Raw genomic sequence first — 18,726 nt, 5'->3', positions numbered from 1 at the left:
TCCACTCCCTTCATCATCTTTGTGGCTCTGCGCTGGACTCTTGCAAGCAATTTTCTGTCTTTCTTGAACTGGGGGGCCCAGAACTGGACACAGTATTCCAGATGTGGCCTCACCAAGGCAGAGTAGAGGGGGAGGAGAACCTCTCTTGCCCTACTAACCACAACATCCTTTTTAATGCACCCTAGGACACCATTTGCCTTCTTGGCCACAAGGGCACATTGCTGGCTCATGGTCATCCTCCTACCCACTGAGAAAATTGAGGCTGTTTAGCTTGGGTAAGTGAAGGCTGCATGGAGACCTCATAGCAGCCTTCCAGTATCTAAAGGGGGCCTATAGGGATGGTGGGGAGGGACTGTTCATTAGGGACTGTAGTGACAGGAGAAGGGATAATGGGTTCAAACTTAAACAGGGTAAGTTCAGATTGGATATAAGGAAGAAATTCTTTCCTGTTAGGCTTGTGAATCACTGGAATGGGTTGCTCAGTGAATGCTCCATCCCTGGCAGTGTTCCAGGCCAGGTTGGACGAAGCCTTTGGTGGTATGGTTTAGTGTGAGGTGTCCCTGCCCATGGCAGGGGGGTTGGAACTAGACAATCTTAAGGTCCTTTCCAACCCTAACTATTCTATGATTCTATGATTCAACACTAGGATCTTGCAAGCGTACGCAATCACTGAGGTCATTCAGTAAACACAGTGAGGAAAACTATTGGCGACCATCATAGACCCCCACTCAGCAGGAAAGCGTATGTGCAATTAGAATGCAAATATTAAAATTTGTTCCTGGAAATGCTCTGAATTCGCATGAGTATGCTAAATATACAGCTGCTGCCAGCAACTAACGGGTTAACTTGCCTTTGGAAAACAATTCACATGTCTGCCCAGTGCTACACTAAAGAACACCTGCTTTCTAAAATTGCTAATCGAGTCTTAGAGAGTTTCGCCAACCAAATTTTACAGTAACAAACCTATGAAGGAGACATTCACTCATAACCTCCATTCCCTCACCAGGCTATTTACAGGAACATTTGAGAATTCTAAAGGTCTTGGATGGCTTTTGAATACCCTTGAAACCTGCCTGCTTATTTTGACAGGAATCAGCATGTTGCCACAAGCACTGCATGTGTTCAACCCACACGATACCACCTTGAGAACGCCCTACTTCATCTGATTTCAAAAGCTAAGCAGGGTTGGCCTTGGGTCTTGCCTAGGATTAAACAACAATAAAAGAGAACCACCAAGAGATATTCCCCAAGGCTGGACAGTCATGAGTGGCAGCATGTGTGGGACAGCATGGGTAAGTATCTAGGTCAGTGGGCCCCTCCAGTGCTTTAGAACTTCACCCCTGAACAAGTGCAAAAACCAGAAAAAATAATGAAATACTTAAATGACGTGTGCTGTTGTCCTGGTAATACCAGACAAGGACAAATCATGGCAATGTGTTGGGTTTTGCCCATGCCTACAGAGCAGCTCTGGAAAAAGATGCCTCTGGATCTGATGGCAAAGCAACAGAAAACACAGCTACTCAACCCCTAAGCACAGAAACTACACCAACCCTGCCAACAGACACTGCAGCTAAACCAAAGGACCAATTTGTGCCAAAATCAGCTACCCTTATAAGCAAGGGAAAAGAAACCAAGAGCCACAAAGAGCAACTCGTGCAGTGAAGAAAGATGAAGACCCAATGAATGTACTACAGGGGACAGCATATGAACAATAATTATTAATACAGGAATCAGAGGAAGAAGAAGAGGTGACATAATGATCCCAGACATAACCACGGTGAGGAATATATGAAAAAGTTTTTGGCCGTCTTCTAGGTGAAAACATCATCACCTGGTTGCTCCAATGATGGGACAATGAAGCCGACTGTCATGAACTAGAAGGTAGGGAAGCCAAGCAGCTGGGATCACTTGCTAGGGAAGGGGGGATTGACAAAGCGATTGCAAAACAGAAATGAATCCTCAGCCTTGGAAGCTCTTGGCAGCTGTGAAGGAAAGGTTTTCCTATAATGATGATGTTATGTGTGGCTGAGCCAAGAAGACCACAAGAGACAGAGGCATCCAGTCCCTGAAGAAATCAGCAATTCAAAGACAGGATCTATCATAGGCCAGAGGCCAGGAACACATGCATAGATCCAGATGAAATTGAATGTACACAACCTATGTGGCAGAAATTTACAGTGTGCCATCATTATATACCAACTCACTGGCAACAACGGGAGGGAGGGAGGCAGCACCACCAACAGTGGATGAAGAGAGTGTCCTGCATTCAGCAGTAGCAGCCATTTTTTCTCCTTAGCAGCTGCAAAGTGCTGTGGTTTTGACTTTCAGCTTGGGAACAATGCTGATAATACCAGTGGTTTTAGTTGTTGCTAAGTAATGTTTACTCTGACCAAGGACTTTCTGAGCCTCATGCTCTACCAGGGTGGAAGGTGTTGACGCAGGAGTCCGGACAACACAGAGACGATCAATGCGATTAAGTGATTGCCAAACTTTATTAGATACAGTGCTCTTCTTATACCCTTACTCCCTTACGTAACAGCCTTGGATACTGAGCTCTAATTGGTTAGTCTAGAGGTTACTATTGTTTACAAAGCTAATGTTTACAACTTGTTATAATTGCGATTAAATACCTTACTCTAAAAATACTACAACCTTGGCAGAGATCAGTCTCTGCCCATTTTCAGTGGAAAATTACAGAGGCCTAACAAGACAACTGACCTTGCTTATGCCTGCCAAGAATCTTCTTACTTTACAGTAATAAGGCTCAGGGTATCAGGATCGCTCACTATGTGGCCTTGGCTCTTTAAGAATTCCCACAGGAGGGGAGAGCAGGAGGAAACAGAGACAAGACACCAGAGCCAAACTAGCCAAAGAGGTATTCCATACCACAGCATGTCATGCCCAGTATATAAACTGGGGGCAGTTACCCGGATGGGCTAGATCACTGCTTGGGTCGGGCTCGGCATTGGTTGGCGGGTAGTGAGCAGTTGTATTCTCCTCCCTTGTTATTCCCCTTATCATTATTATTATTGGTGGTAGCAGTAGTGGTTTTGTGTTATACCTTAGTTACTGAACTGTTCTTATGTCAACCTGTGAGTGTTAAATTCTTTCAGTTCTCCTCCCCATCCCTTCGGGAGCAGGGGAGGAAGGGGGGGTGTGAGCGAGCGGCTGCATGGTTCTCGGTTGATGGCTGGGCTTAAATAATGACAGAGAAACATCAACTCCAAGAGTTCAAAGACAATCTCACCCCTTAAACCATTTCAACTGTGGAAAAACTTTCCCAGGAGATCAAACAATTGAGAGACAATCTATCAGATCTATCCAGCTCCCCACATGCACAGACCTGTCATAGCTATTAAGAGAAAGTGCCCTATTGCCCAAGAAGGAAGAGGTACACGCCACAGGGCGCCATATGGTTTTACCTGCAGGATCACAGAGAAGACATGAGAAAGTAGGATGGAAAACCTACCTCAGTACTGAAGGAACAGATGCATGAACTGAAGAACAGTGGCCAAGGTTGACCCTCCTAAGTTGCTGCTCCAGTCTTTGGTAAGCAGTTTCCCAGAAGGAGTGGAAGAGATGATTTTACTCCAACTCCTATGAAAAATGAATTCTAATCCCTTTGTACAAGACTTAAGTAGAGAATCTTATGATTCCTATTATAGGAGCCCTGCCTCCAGCCAGGTGGAGGAGAGGGACAATAGGGTTTACTGGACTGTGTGGATCAAATGACCTGGCACATCAGTCCCACAGAAGTATATGGCTCGACTAGATACCGGTGCACAGTGTACCCTGATGCCATCAAGCTATCAAGGGGTGGAACCCATTTATATTTCTGGAGTGACAGGAGGATCCCAAGAGCTGACTGTACTGGAGGCTGAAATCAGCCTGACTCGAAAGTAGTGCCAAAAGCACTCCACTGTGATTGGTCCAGAGGCTCCATGCATCCTTGCAATAGACTACCTCAGGAGAGGGTACTTCAAAGACCCAAAATGGTACCAATAGGCTTTTGTTACTGCCTTGGAAATGGAGAAAATGGAGCAGTTGTCCACCTTGCCTGGTCTCTCAGAAGATCCTTCTGTTGTGGGGTTGCTGAAAGTCGAAGAACAACAAGTGCCAATTGTGACCACAACAGTGCACAGGCAGCAATATTGTACCAACCAAGACTCCCTGATTCCCATCCATAGGCTGATCTGTAGACTGAAGAGCCAAGGACTAAACAGCAGAACCCTCTCACCCTTTAATTGCCCCATGTCGCCAGTGTGAAAGTCTAAAGGAGAGTGGAGACTAACAGTAGACTATCATGGCCTGAATGAAGTCACACCACCATTGAGTGCTGCCGTGCCGGACATGTTAGAACTGCAGTATGAATTAAGAGTCAAAGGCAGCCAAGTGAGATGCCACAATTGATATTGCCAAAGCATTTTTCTCAATTCCTTTGTCAGCAGAGTGCAGGCCACAGTTATCTTTTACTTGGAGGAGTGTCCAGTTCACTTGGAACACACTGCCCCAAGGGTGGAAACACAGGCCCTACCATCTGCCATGGACTGATCCAGACTGCACTGGAACAGGGGCAAGCTTCAGAACACCTGCAATACATTGATGACATTATCATGTGAGGCAATACAGTGGAAAACTTTTCTGAGAAAGGTAAGAAAATAATCCAAATCCTGCTGAAGACCAGTTTTGCCATCAACCCAAGTAAGGTCAAGGGACCTGCACAGGAGATTCAATTTTTGGGAATAAAATGGCAAGATGGAAATCACCAGATCCCCACAGATGTGACCAACAAGGTAACAGCAATGTCTCCACCAACTAATAAGAAAGAAACACTAGCTTTCTTGGGTGTTGTGGAATTATGGAGAATGCACATCCCAAATTACAGTTTGATTGTAAGAACTCTCTATCACATGACCCAGAAGAATAATGATTTTAAATGGGGCCCTGAGCAACAACAAGCCTTTGAGCAATTTTGTGGGAAGATGGGGAAGTATGATGTGTACCTCAAGGAGATTTGATTTTAGGGGGAAACAGCCAATGAACTCAATTGTATGCTGTTGCCTGCTATGTAGCACTTTTACAGCCCACCAACTAGATGCCTTCAGTTCACCAGTGATGGGCCCTGACTTCCCTCTGACCATCTTCCCAACAAAGAATGGACTTTGATGAAACCAGATGAATTCTGTGGTAAAGGAATGATCAGCATCAGCAGGCAACGATCCAGCACTGCACACAGTCTTCCCTGCTCTGAAAGACTGTTACAGGAGATGGAGACTGATATTGTGGACTGGATGGACTAAGCAGCTTTATAGGGACTGGTCCATTCACTAAGGAATGATCTCTCTCTTTCTCTGTGTGGATGTATTATTCCTGTTTCAGGTCAAGGCAAATTCACTCGTGGGATTGCTTTGCACGGGGATCTGGATATACTTGGTTGATAATATGGGAGGATGGGGAAGTCCAGTATATACCTCAATGAGATATAATCTTGGGGGTAAATAGCCAATAACCGCATTTATATGTTGTTGCCTGCTATATAACACTTCTATAGCCCATCAGCTAGATGCCCATCTCTACCACTCTGGTCTGTGAAAAGGAGAGATGTGCTCTCATGATCATCAGCAGAAAATAAAGTCATGGGAAAAGTCAGCAGCAGCAGAACTGTCCTCATGTCACCAACAACTGACCCTGCCTTTTCTTCAATCATCACCCCAACAAAGAATGAACTTTGATGAAACCAGATGAGTTCAGCAGTGACCAGATGAGCTCAATGGTGTCATCAGCAGGCAACAATCCAATATTACACACCATCTCTCCTGCCCTCAAAGACTGTTACAAGAGATGGAGCCTGATATCATGGACTGGATGAATTCAGCAGCTTTATAGGGATTGTTCCATGGACTAAGTAATGATATCTCTCTCTCTGAGTGTGGTTGTATGTATATGTGTGTGTATATATGTATACATATATATGCATACACACACACACCCCCACACATGAGACAAAAAGTAATGGTATACTGAAAAATACGGGATCTGAGCATGATGTGAATGGGATGGAATAAGGGGTGGATATTGTCCTGGGTTCAGGTGTAGCAGTCATTTTTCTCCTTCATAGCTTTTTGTTTGTTTGTTTTGAGCTTTAGTCTGAGAACAGTGCTGAATAACACATCAATGTTTTCAGTTGTTGCTAAGTAATGCTTACCTTGATTGCAAGGGCATTTTCAGTCTCATGCTCTGTCAATCATTTACATTCTTTCGATTCTCCTCCCCATCCCTCTGGGATTGGGGAGAGGGGAAGAAGAGTGGGTAGTGAGTGAGCAGCTGCATGGTTCCATGTTAAAGGCTGGGCTTAAACCACAACACTATATTTGGCAAAACAACTTTGTTTCATGTCCTCTACACAAATTACTCTAATACAAGCGGGGGGGGGGGGGTGGTGCATAGTAAAGTCAACTTACTCGGAGCCCACTTTCAGATTTTATGTCCATAATCGTCAGCACAGTTTCATAGAGAATGGCATTTCCCACGTTTTTACTTGTTTCTGTATTAGTGGCAACCTGGAGAAAATAAACAGTATCAGTGTCTCCAATGCATCCAAAGCAGATCCCCTTTGTGCTGTTCTGCAAATCATGTGGTGAAACTAACCAACTCCTAGCAAACAAGCTTCACACCTATGAACATGTGTATCTTACAGCAAAATTCCACCCAACACAGCAAGCCACTGTATCCTCACCAGTGCTGGTCAAACCAAAGTACTAAGAAACCAAAAGAGAAAGTTTAGTCTGCTCATTGACCTTGCAGACCTCACCTGGGCAAGTATATCATTCATTGCTTCACTAGAATCATCATCATTTCGTCCTAAAATTCTTAGTAACCGCAGGATTCGTACCTGTTTGACAAAATAAAGCAAAACAATGCTCACTGGACAGCAGTGTTTTACCTGGGAGCCATGAAATGCCCAGGACACTTCCTGAGGAGTGGCAAATCAGCAAAATAAGCAGCTGATTTCCATTCCTAAGCAAAATGCTTATCCTTAATATTACCTTTACCAACAAGAACAGTCTTATGCTGTGCTTATTTTCTTCACAGTAGCCAGAACTGCTGAGTACCCCCACAACCCACTTGGCACAGCCTTGCAAGACCAACACATGTTGCTGCTTCCCCCCTTGTCACAACTTCACATAAGGTACTACAACTGCTGTTTAAAGCAGGTGTCTTTCACTAAGGTAGATTAAGATTATCTGTACAATCAGCTCTAACAAAGACACAAAAATCTTAAAATCAACACAGCTGCCCTGAGTTACCTACCTCATCATACCTAAGCCTCAAACACAGTGCTAGAATTAATGCTACCAGTTTGTATCAGTTCTTACCTGCAAAAAGGGGTCACTGATCCCAGACACATCATGCTCTGGTGAATATCCAGACATTATAAGGTTCTTCAGAATACGAACTAATTGGGGAACAAGCTGTTAAACAGAGAGTTGTCCTATTAGGGTGTTGTTTCTTCCCTCACCCCAGCTTTTAAGTACAGGTCCAAGAACAAATCCTATATTTGAAATCAAGTGAGTCTATGGATTTCTCCACAAAGTTCAACCTGTACACCTAGAACTGATGTTACACAAATGCCTACAGCTTAGCTAGGGCACAACAAGAAACGGTTAAGCTGGGTCCTGAGCACCATGTTGTATCTTTAAAGTACTAAATCTGCCAGAGCTTGGCAGTTGAGACCTGAGAGGAAATGCCAACTTAAATTCCTCTCTTTATGAAAAGGGGATCAACTGTGACTATAAAAATGGTATAATTCCAGGACTTTGCCTGGGGGCTCTACATTAGCTCCTGATTAATTCTTAGCATGTATCTCCATGGAAGCATCAGTCATAGTCAAGTGTCTTGATCTTCTCAAGTACTGTACTGCTATGATTAAATTATTAATAATTCCCTTTATTTGATACTCCATCCAACCTAGCTTCTAGAAAGAGAAGCTCTGTGAACTGCTTGCTCTCAAAGAGTTTCCAAAAAGGGCAGAGAATGGATTTCCCTCAGCCTTCCCCCAGGGCTCTACTGTTAGACCCCCACAAGTAGTTCCAGGGTCTATTCTCCCTCCTCTTAATCACAAACTTCTTGGCAAGAGCAGCAACACTAAAGTGATCAAATTCTTTGCTTCACTGCTGTTAGACAGGTTCTGCATAGCAACAGAGAAACTGATGGAAGCACTGCTATGATGCCAGATTTGGGAGCACAAAATTGTATCAACTTACACTGTTCATAAAGTTTCTTTCCAACTGTGTGTTCTCTACAAAACCCTTTCCAATAATTCACCTTTAAGATTTCACCAACTTTCCCATCCTTGAGATGGGCTGCTTCTACATTCTTGTATGCCTACAAGTCAGGAATTGCATTCAGTCTAAATTGTTACCAGATCAGAGATTGCTTATAGTAAAGTGCCACTTCTGACAACATCAAACCACAAAGGTGCTTCAGATTCAGGACAAATAGTAGCAGAAGGTGCCAAAAGCACAATGCGACTTAAAGAGCACAACAGCTGCATGTGGAAATACTAAACAGGCAATGTTTTCTGGGCTGAATTCCTGTACATTTGAGGTACAGTGCAAGAAGAACACCAGCAGAGCTCCCCCATCATCTCTTTTTATTCCTACCTGCATTATTCAGGAATTACATACCCCTCTGTAAACAAGCATTTCATAAAATACACAAACAAAAGGGAACCATACATTTCTTATTATCTGCCTTAAAGAGGGAACCAAAGGGCACTGCAACATCTTTCCTCAAGAAAGAGTAAAAGACAAATGGACTGACACGGTGGAACATTCCTGGAACCCTGATTACAGCCATGGAGACAGGTTGAGGGCAACCCCTCCCTATCTTCTCCTGTCAAATTCCACCCATGAAAAACACCAGCAGTGCAGCTGTACTTGGTAGCTCTTTGCAGCACAGTAAGCGCACTTACAGGTGGCCAAGTCTCTTCTGCTCTCATTGGGAATCACCCAAAGCTGGCCCATGATTCAAGCAAAACACAAAGCTCAGGTTTTGATAAGAGAAAAGCCCAGGGCTCCAGTTGGATTAGGCACCAAAAAAAAATTTCCTAAAGAAGTCCTCAAATGAGAGTGAGCTTGAGGAAAACAAAGTCATGTTTGGAAAAGGCCACAACTGTGAATCAGATCTGCCATGGGCATAGAGGTTTAGTGACAAGACAAGACCAGCACAAAAAAGCATCACATAAATACAGTCAACCTAAGCATATGGTAATCAATGACAAATGACTAAGAGGCACTGTCTCACAAGTGACAAGCATCTACAGATTCAATGCAAGCATGCACCATCTAGAAGAATTATTTCTTACCTTTTCATTCTACACACAGCAGGATTCCAAACAGACAAGAGACAAAACAGACAAAGCAGGCATTAGGGAGAGATCCATGTAATACCATTCACAGCATAAACAACTACAATTGAGAACTAGAAAAGAATGTACCTAGTACCTAAATTTTGTGGACTCAGCTCTTCTCTCTTTTCTCATCACTATCATAACTGAGCAATTAAAAGCAGTTAGAAGCTACCTTCAAGATGACCCTAGTCCCACTTCCAATCCTGCTTCGATATATGCAATCAGGCAAGGGAAGATGCATGCCAAAATGCTAAGATTCAAAGGATGTACTGTTTGAGATCCCTAATGATACAGACAAGCCAAGGAAGAAGAATAAACCAGGCATGCAAATAAATAAGCACCTTTAAGACTTTTCAGAGGAGCAAACAGCCAGTTCTGTTGTACCAGATTTGTTAAATTTCTCCTTCTTTGACCAGAATGACAATGCAATTTTCAGAAATTTTGATACAGCAATAATACTGCACAGCAAACTACATGAGGAAGCTCAGGGGTGGGGAGGAGAAGAAAACATTCCTAACCAAAGGAGGAAGAGTGACACTGATTATCAAAACCCTTAAGTTAGATTGATACATGATGCAATATAGCATGCACCAGAGGTGAGTTACCTACACAACTAGAACTTTCAGTGGTATTTTTGACATGAGTTTATAAAATTGCGTGTCTGTGGTTAAGGTATTCAGGTGTCAGCACAAGCCTCAGTTTTTTATATTTGCCTCTTTATGTTTAATACATGTGTAATGCCATTGTCACTATGCAATTAGCTACTAAGAGTGGAAAAAACCCTAAGGGAACATAGAGGACATTTTAAATCTAACTTTAGAATGAGCCTCATACTGCATAGTCTTAAGACTGATGCTTTGTAACTTACCCAACTTATTGAAGGGGACTAGGACTAGATGCACACAAAATAGCTAAATTTAATGATTTTTTTTTAATTTTGATAACAAAAAGACTTCTTCAACACAAGGAGTTGCAAGGATTTCATTAAAAGACATGCACACTAGGGAGATTAAGAGAACACATTGGCAAAACCAAAACAAATCAAACACACCCCCCCCCCAAAAAAAAATCCTCAACCCACCACAAACATCCATAAACATTGACTTCACAGTAACATCACTTCACACTTACCTTTCTAAAGTGTGCAAGCATGTCTGGGCTTCTCTCACACATCTCTGTGAGGAGGACAACTGATGTATGAAGAACACCTAAAGGTGAAAGAGGAAAAAAAAAGAAAAAACTATCTCCATTTAACATAACTTCATTGGCTCCAGACATATTAAAAAGATCATAAGGAAACAACAGGAAATGACAAAAAAAATATTCTTGAATCCAACGTATCTAAATTTGGGCTTGCCACTGTACCAAAAGGAAACCAGATACCAACATACCAGTGTCTTAAAGCTGCAGGTAAAAGTCAAATGAAAGAGAAGTGGAACTTCGTCTGCAGAAACCTGAACGCTAAATATACAGTCAGATGGTATCAGACATAGTTTGACTAAATAACCTTTAAGGTCCCTTCCAACCCAAACCCTTCTATGATTCTATATAAACACAGAACACCTACAAGGCCATGTTAATTAAAATAATAAAATGGATGCAGGTCTCCACACAGCCTTCTCTTCTCCAGGCTGAACAGCCCCAACTTTCTCAGCCTGTCTTCATATGAGAGGTGCTCCAGTCCCCTGATCATCCTCGTGGCCCTCCTCTGGACTTGTTCTAACAGTTCCATGTCCTTTTTATGTTGAGGACACCAGAACTACACACAATACTCCAAGTGAGGTCTCACGAGAGCAGAGTAGAGGGGCAGGATCACCTCCTTTGACCTGCTGGTCATGCTCCTTTTGATGCGGCCCAGGATACAGTTGGCTTTCTGAGCTGTGAGTGCACACTGGTAGCTCACGTTCATTTTTTCATTGACCAACACCCCCAAGTCCTTCTCTGCAGGGCTGCACTGAATTTCCTTTTTGCCCAACCTGTAGCTGTGCCTGGGATTGCTTCAACCCAGGTGTAGGACCTTGCACTTGGCATGGTTAAACTTCATGAGGTTGGCATCAGCCCACCTCACAAGCATGTCAAGGTCCCTCTGGATGGCATTCCTTCCCTCTAGCGTATCAACCGAACCACACAGCTTGGTGTCATCGGCGAACTTGCTGAGGGTGCACTCAATCCCACTGTCCATGTCAGAGACAAAGATATTAAACAAGACCGGTCCCAACACTGATCCCTGAGGGACAACACTTGTTACTGGTCTCCATCTGGACATTGAACCGTTGACCACAACTCTTTGAGTGCGACCATCCAGCCAATTCTTTATCCACCAAGTGGTCCACCTATCAAACTGATGACACTCCAATTTAGAGACAAGGATGTCATGTGGGACAGTGTTGAATGCTTTGCACAAGTCCAGGTAGATGACATCAACTGCTCCACCCCTGTCCATCACTTTTGTAGCCCTGTCATAAAAGGCCACCAAATTGGTTAGGCAGGATTTCCCCCTAGTGAAGCCATGATGGCTGTCACCAAGCACCTTTCAGAGAAAGCTCAACACAAAGCCCATGGCTAAAACTGTTGGAAAGGAGATGCTGTTTTTTAAGGATAAAGAAAGCATAAAGGATGATACAGTTCTTGAATGCAGGTGAACCTAGACTCAATTCTTTGCTTGCCCAAGGCTTGAAGAAGAGCATTCCCATCTTTAAAGGGGGAACAGAAGGAACAGAACAGCTCTGAGCTTTTCAGAGTTGCGTAAGACAGAGGATCTCATGCTACCACAAGATGAATCACGTAGGCATCACTTACTGACAAAGAGTCTTACAGACACTGCCTATTTGAAGTAGTGCCTGGTCTAAATGTTCTGATCATCATGTTTTAAATCAAGGTAAACTAGCTGCACCACACAAGCCACATTCCACATGCAAACTATCCTGTACCTCAAAGGTTTACAAGACATGCGGGGGGGGGGGGGGGGAAGAAGAGACAAAAAAAAAATAGCTTCTCAGAAAGCTACTGTGGCACATTAGTACGGTTGGCATTTACAACTACCCTGTCTTGAAACAGAACTTCTCCCTGTAGCGGGTTTTCAGCACTGTAAACATCTACTGTACACCCAACTTTTTTTTTAAGGCACATGCTCATTGCATATGTGCCACAGGAGTAAGACTTAGGGAAGTGAGCACTAGGCTTGATACAAATTGGTCAAGGTTTAATATAAGAATTTCTCTTTAATATTAGAATTTATCTTTAAATAATCTTCTAGAAACACTTATACAAGAAAATGCATTAAAATAGAATAAACTCACAAAGGAACACTGAAGTGAGAATCTATTTTCTGATGTAGTTCTGATGGAAAACAGCACCAAAGAAAGACTCTTTCTTGACAGTGACAAAGGTATCTCAGTCCTGGGAATGCCTGCTAAAATGATGTCAAAGAATCCCACAGTCCTATGCTAACAGAACATAGATAAAAACACCCCAATACTAAAAAGTTAACTTTAAAGTCACTTTAGGGAGAGTATTGGATTTAAAAAAAAATTTAAAAAAATCACAAACTTTCCCATTCCACCTACTCTGAAGTTTATCAAAAAACATTTGAGTGAAAGAGTTCCTTTTGTCGCTTATGCCACATAAAAGTCCTGCTGACTAGTAGTCATACACATCCTTTCCTTCTGAATTACATTTGCTTTCGCTGCACAGAAATAGGAAGAAACAAATAATACAAATACACCTCAAAAGTTCCTTCCAAACAAAAGACTTAGCAAATGCACCATTCCATAAAGAATGGCATAGCCTGGCTACTGTATTAGCCAGGTATATATAGCTCAGGTATTACCATGGTTCTTCTCATTCAGCAAGTTTTTGGTGGCTGGCAGGAACATCTCCATGAGTTCAGGCACCTTTCTAATAACATGAACAGCACACAACGCTGCCTGTATAGGAAAAATAGCTCTATTAGTACATACTGCAATGACAATGATACATGCTTTGAGAACATCTAGCACAGTGGGATATATCACAAATTTCATGATATACAAAAGGCCTGGGAAGTTTATGGTACATTTTCCCATCTCTCTACCACAAGAGATACTAAACAGCATCACAGAGTTCAGTAAAACTACCATGAGTGGGAGGGGGGGGGGGGAACAGGATGGAGGGATGGCACAGAGCTACAAAGTAATACTCCCACTAGTAATGGCTCATTTTTACATTATTCACTTCAGAAGTGATATCAACTGCAAAGCAGCTCTGCCTTTTAAGGTTACTTCAGTCTGTCTTCCTGTTGCTAGGGAGGGCATAATGCATTGGAAGCAATCAATTAAATTTATATCAAATTATGGCTCATTTTCTTTCCCTTGAATATCATCTCCTTCCCCACAAAATAACTACAACTTCCTCCTGCAGGTGATGGGTCCCGTGAAAAACAAAGTATGCCGCAAAAAAATGTGCCTACTTCTTCTAGGGTACAGAAACAACAGGAGTCACTGTGCTTTGCTGCTGCTTGAGGGTCAAGTGCACTGAGGTCCTAGCATTGCTTTCCCTCTCATCTCTCTCTAGATCCAACACAGTAGACAAAGAAGTAACATGTATGCAGCTCTTCCTTAATCCGACTGAACCTCACCCTCCCCAAAACTGAACAATTAAAGTTAAAAGAACAAGGGTGATTACACTTTGCAGATGCTATGGCACACTTGCTATGGAAACAAAACAACTTGTAATCGTTTGCCTGTTTCAAGCCCTTAACCTTTCTCTCTCACACTACTGGTAGAGACTATCCAAACAGAAACAACTTCTTCTCCTGTTGGAGGCTTGTCTTTTAGAGACTTACACATGTTCCTGCTATAGGCAGACAAGGAGCTTTGACCTCTGTCTTGCACACTGGGAAAATAGTCAGTGTGATCAAAGCCATCTAGTATTCCAGATATTCACAAGGCATCCAATCAATCTTGAGTTTTAATCCATAACAAATTATTTAAAAGTTCCCTGATGTACCTTCTTCCTAAGATAGGAGTTGGACGTTTTGAGGAGCTTTTCCACCTCTCCTGCAAGGTCTCTGCACATTTCTGAGGAGCCCATGCAGCCAAGAGTGCAGAGTGCCAGCCCCTGTACATACTGCGTGCTGTGATTAAGGTCACTGCAAAAGGAAAAAGAAATAAAAAAAGCCAATGAGCATGCACAGAGAACCTGAACACACAAGAAAAGGCATCTGTATCTGCAGTCATCTAACCAGCTGCACACCTTGCCTAGAACTCTCCAAATTCTCAGTTATGTGGGAGCACAACTTAGGAGTAATAGCAACTTTGAGTACATGTGATGCGCGGATAGACTCCACAACTAGTTAAAGTTGTAAAGTAGGTATGCTTTTATTCAGCGCTGAGGTGCATGGGGATAGCTCCTGCAAAGCATGCACACCTCAGGGTTGTTCTCCCTTTACATTTATTCTCTTAAGGTATACATAGACATGAGGTTGCTCAATCCGCCTATACATATTTATTATCTATCCCCGCTTCGTATTATAATGAGCCGGAAGGTCCTTTGCACCTGCCCAGTGCCCCTTCTGGTCATGGGCAGGGGTCTCAGGATGAAGTAAATGAGTCTTCCTCCTGTGGGTAGGGGTCTTCAAGATGAAGTAAATGAGTCTTCCTCTTCTTAACCTTTACACCTTTTAATCTTCAGGCATGGACTTAGGGTTAGTCGGCGCCCAGTCTGCTTCTCCCCAGCTTTTCAGTAGGACCAATCATCTGTGCTTTTGTCATGGTCTTAAGGCTTGGTCGCCCAGTCTGCTTCTCCCAGGCTTATCAGCAGGCCCTTTCATCTGCTTTTGTCAGTAGAACTAGCATCTGCTTCTTCCCCTCCAGCAGTAATCAATGCCTTGGCAAGGTGGCAATGGCAGGTACTTAGGACAGACAATACTTTTGTTTAAGCAAAGGAATTCCTTTAACTCCCTTGTACAATTTCTCTGTATTACCCCCCTGTACATTGGATACCCGTGTATCACATGTACCACAGGGTTTGCTACCACTTCTTAGAAACCCCAGTTATAAAGATACTTGATTAAAACCATCAGGCAGGTATCTAGGGGTTGAGCTGAGAAGAAGAAAGACCACACAATTCCATTAAAACTTCTAAAGACAAAATGCTGTATTTTGGAACTTGCATGCAGAAAGGAACCTAACATGAAGTACAGTCCTGCAGTGACCCTGCAAGTTGTCCCAGGTTTAAACATGTTCTAGGACAGACTTTACCTTCTGCATTTACAAACCTAACAGTGTAGAAAATCTACGTAAAAATATCCTGTCCTGAGTAAAAACCAAATTCCACCACTCACACACCTTGAAAATAATCCATGCAGGAACCTTGCTTAGCAATCTGTCCTGGTTTGAGCAGTAGCAGTCATTTTTTCTCCTTCTTGTAGCTGGTGCAGTTCTGTGTTTTGACTTCTGGGCTGGGAACAGTTGCTTGATAGCGAGCATGTTTTGAGGGTGTTTTTGTTCAGGGCCTTTTCTGAGCACGTGCTCCAGCCAGGTGGAGGAGGGGAGGCCGGGAGGAAGGAGAGACAGGGCACCTGACCCAGGCTAGTCAATGAGGTATTCCATACCATAGCACGTGATGCCCAGGATGCAACTGGGAGAAAGAGCTGGAGGGGTGGAGCTCTGGAGGAAAATGGAGGAGGGAGTACGCGGTGCTCGGCCAGGAAGGGTGGAGTGAGTTATGGGTCGGTGGCTGGTGGGGTGTTGTATTCTTTTCTCTTGTTATTGACTGTATCATTATTATTGTGTTATGCCTTAGCTATCAAACTGTTCTTATCTCAATCCGTGGGGGCTACATTCCTTGGATTCTCCTTCCTAACTCTCCGGGAGTTGGGGGACTTGGTTTAAACCACGACACAATCCTAACCATTCCTATGCTTAAGGAAGTTGCAAAAAGTAGTCAATGAGAAATTAAACCACCTAACAGTAAATGCTATTCATGAGGCCAGCTACCAATGTCACACTAAGTACCAGACAATACAGCTTCCACATGGCAATCCCAACAGCCTTTAAAACCAATTTCTACACTACATTTCCATCTGACTATTTGGTATTTGTGTTGCCACAGCACCCAGGATCAGTGTTGAAGAAAGTAAGAAGTATAGTTCCTGGTTTGGGAGAAGCTGGGGAAATGAGTGCTATGTAACCAAATGCTCACAGCATGCAGAAAAGCCAGACAGTATTCTGGCTGTAACACCAAGCAGTTATGGCAACATGCAGACAAAGGAACAGGTAGCACAAACCACTAAATGGGTTTTTTTGTTTCCTTCCTTTAATAGATTTTTGGCAGCTATATAAAGCTGTGTATATAGCAAGTATGTGCTTCACAAGGGTGCTTGCTTTTTTCTACCAAAAATCTAGGTTGCAATCTAAATAATGAAAGACGATGCCATAAATCAAATACCTTAATGTTTAGATAAAAGTAAGACAAAGGAATAGGTACAGAAGCCAAAGGAGAAAGCAATAAAACAACCCACTGAGGTGGTGGGAAGCTGCCCACCTGTTTTGCTCAGCTTCAGTGTGACCCATTTCCAGTTCAAACTCTCTACATCCTTACCACACAAATTCATTTTCACATAAATAATCAAAAGTGCTAACCTAGCAGCCTGGTTCTAATAGAAGAACCTCACAGGTATGACATTTCAAGGAAAAATCTTTGGCCAAATGTCTCTTCTCTCCTGGACACTAGGTCCAAAGTTAGCAGATACTCAGGCCTGCATTTTTCTCAAGTTTTTTTTTTACAAGCACTTTGAGGCCACAGTCCAACTGAAGATCAAAACTTCACTTGCTAATATCTGTAAGGATTATGCTTTAAAAGTAAATAATAAAAACAGACACACCACACCCAACCAATCAAGCCTCTGGTCAAATCAACTAGAATCCACTTATTCCACTTTTACTCCCATCCATCTGGAAAAGGAATGTTATTGGAAATGCACTAATCATCTACTAAACTATAATGTAAAACTGTCCCAGTTAAACAGCATTCTGCTGAGAAAAAAAAAAGAAAAAGAAAAAAAGTTAGTTATGTAGCATCCTCTCATCTGAATTTAGCATGATGCCAAGCAGACAGCAAATCCCAAGTTGCTACCTTCCTTCCAAGGAAAACTATTCATCAAGACCATTAGGCCAACCTTAAAAAGAAAGCAGGATAAATTGCCTTGATTCTGAAAGTCAGACAACTCTTCACAGCTCAACAGCAGAAGTAAAGTAAACAAGCCCAGGCCAACATGGCTGCAGCAATATATGTGACTATGACATATGATGGCCAGTCCAGCCCACAAAGTTTTAAGTTATAATCATATTTAGAGGGTGAATGGACCTTCACTGACACTTTACTGCGTTACTGCTCACCTGGTTCTCTCTCATTGCAAACTAGGAGAGAACTAATTTACAGAAATAGAAGAGAGTTCTTTGCAACAATTAGAGGTCTTCTGCACTGGCCCAGCAGCTTACTGCGGTCATTTAATTTTCCTGATTTTATTTATCTTAACATGACCTCCAGAAACACACACTACCATTCTGCAACAGTAGTTCCATGAAGTGTTGTTTGCCATGTACACCTCTTCAGGACCAATACAATTTTATACTCTCTTCCCTCTAAGGAAGCTAAACAGGATCATCCAATACAGTACAATACTGGAATAGTCTTGTATGGTCAACAGCATGCAACAAACCGAAGATACCATTTTTCTAAAACAGGGGAGGGGAAGAAAAAAAAAAACAAACAAAAAACCCCAAACCCAATCCAAAACCAAAGCAGTCAAAATATCATTTCAAATCCCAAAACCTCAAAGCATGTGTTGATGGAGAGAGAGCTAGAACCCTTACTTCTTGATGCAATTGGTCATAAGAAGATGGACATCCTGTCTCTCATCCAGCAGCAACATGGCACCTAAATACCCAATGCGCTTGTCTGTGAATTTCTGAGAGGCAATGAGCTTGAGGCACTCCAACTGGAAAACAGACAAAAAAACAAGTCAGACAAGGAGGCACAAAATGAAATACAAACCTTTGTAAATAAGTAGAATCAATTCTAAGTAACATTAAGTTTGATAGCTTTGTAACAGTAGCAATGGAGAGTAACTGAGGTACATGTTTAGGAAAAAAAAATAGAGTGCAGCTAGAGAACATAATGAGAATCCTTGTATAAGATAAACCACTGTAGTTGGCATAATTTAGGTCCTTATGACCTTAGTACAAAAATAAGCGTAAGAAAAACAGGATAGAAAAACAGGACATGTAGATAAAGAGTAGCTGAAACTAGCAGGTGTCCAGGATGGGCTGCAG

The 18,726-nt window shown here is 42.6% G+C and overlaps 1 protein-coding gene across 3 annotated transcripts in view; it reads right to left on the bottom strand.

Moving 5' to 3' along the window:
* The window catches only part of LOC117438298 (AP-1 complex subunit gamma-1-like), a 74,802-nt gene that overhangs the window by 33,681 nt on the left and 22,395 nt on the right, over positions 1–18,726 (bottom strand). For 2 of the 3 annotated variants that reach the window (XM_034073835.1, XM_034073834.1), the window contains exons 3-10: positions 18,268–18,392; positions 14,399–14,540; positions 13,242–13,338; positions 10,544–10,620; positions 9,368–9,376; positions 7,377–7,472; positions 6,812–6,892; positions 6,462–6,560 (exon numbers count right to left, since the gene is read on the bottom strand). In XM_034073835.1, the coding sequence (XP_033929726.1) occupies positions 6,462–6,560; positions 6,812–6,892; positions 7,377–7,472; positions 9,368–9,376; positions 10,544–10,620; positions 13,242–13,338; positions 14,399–14,540; positions 18,268–18,392 (726 nt within the window). The remainder of the gene's footprint in view (positions 1–6,461; positions 6,561–6,811; positions 6,893–7,376; positions 7,473–9,367; positions 9,377–10,543; positions 10,621–13,241; positions 13,339–14,398; positions 14,541–18,267; positions 18,393–18,726) is intronic. The other variant, XM_034073833.1, reaches the window with a different exon arrangement.

The sequence above is a fragment of the Melopsittacus undulatus genome (assembly GCF_012275295.1).
Source record: "Melopsittacus undulatus isolate bMelUnd1 chromosome W unlocalized genomic scaffold, bMelUnd1.mat.Z SUPER_W_unloc_6, whole genome shotgun sequence".
NCBI classification, from domain to species: Eukaryota; Metazoa; Chordata; class Aves; order Psittaciformes; family Psittaculidae; genus Melopsittacus; species Melopsittacus undulatus.
Note: the sequence above shows the minus strand (reverse complement) of the source record. Positions and strands in the feature narration are given on the sequence as shown.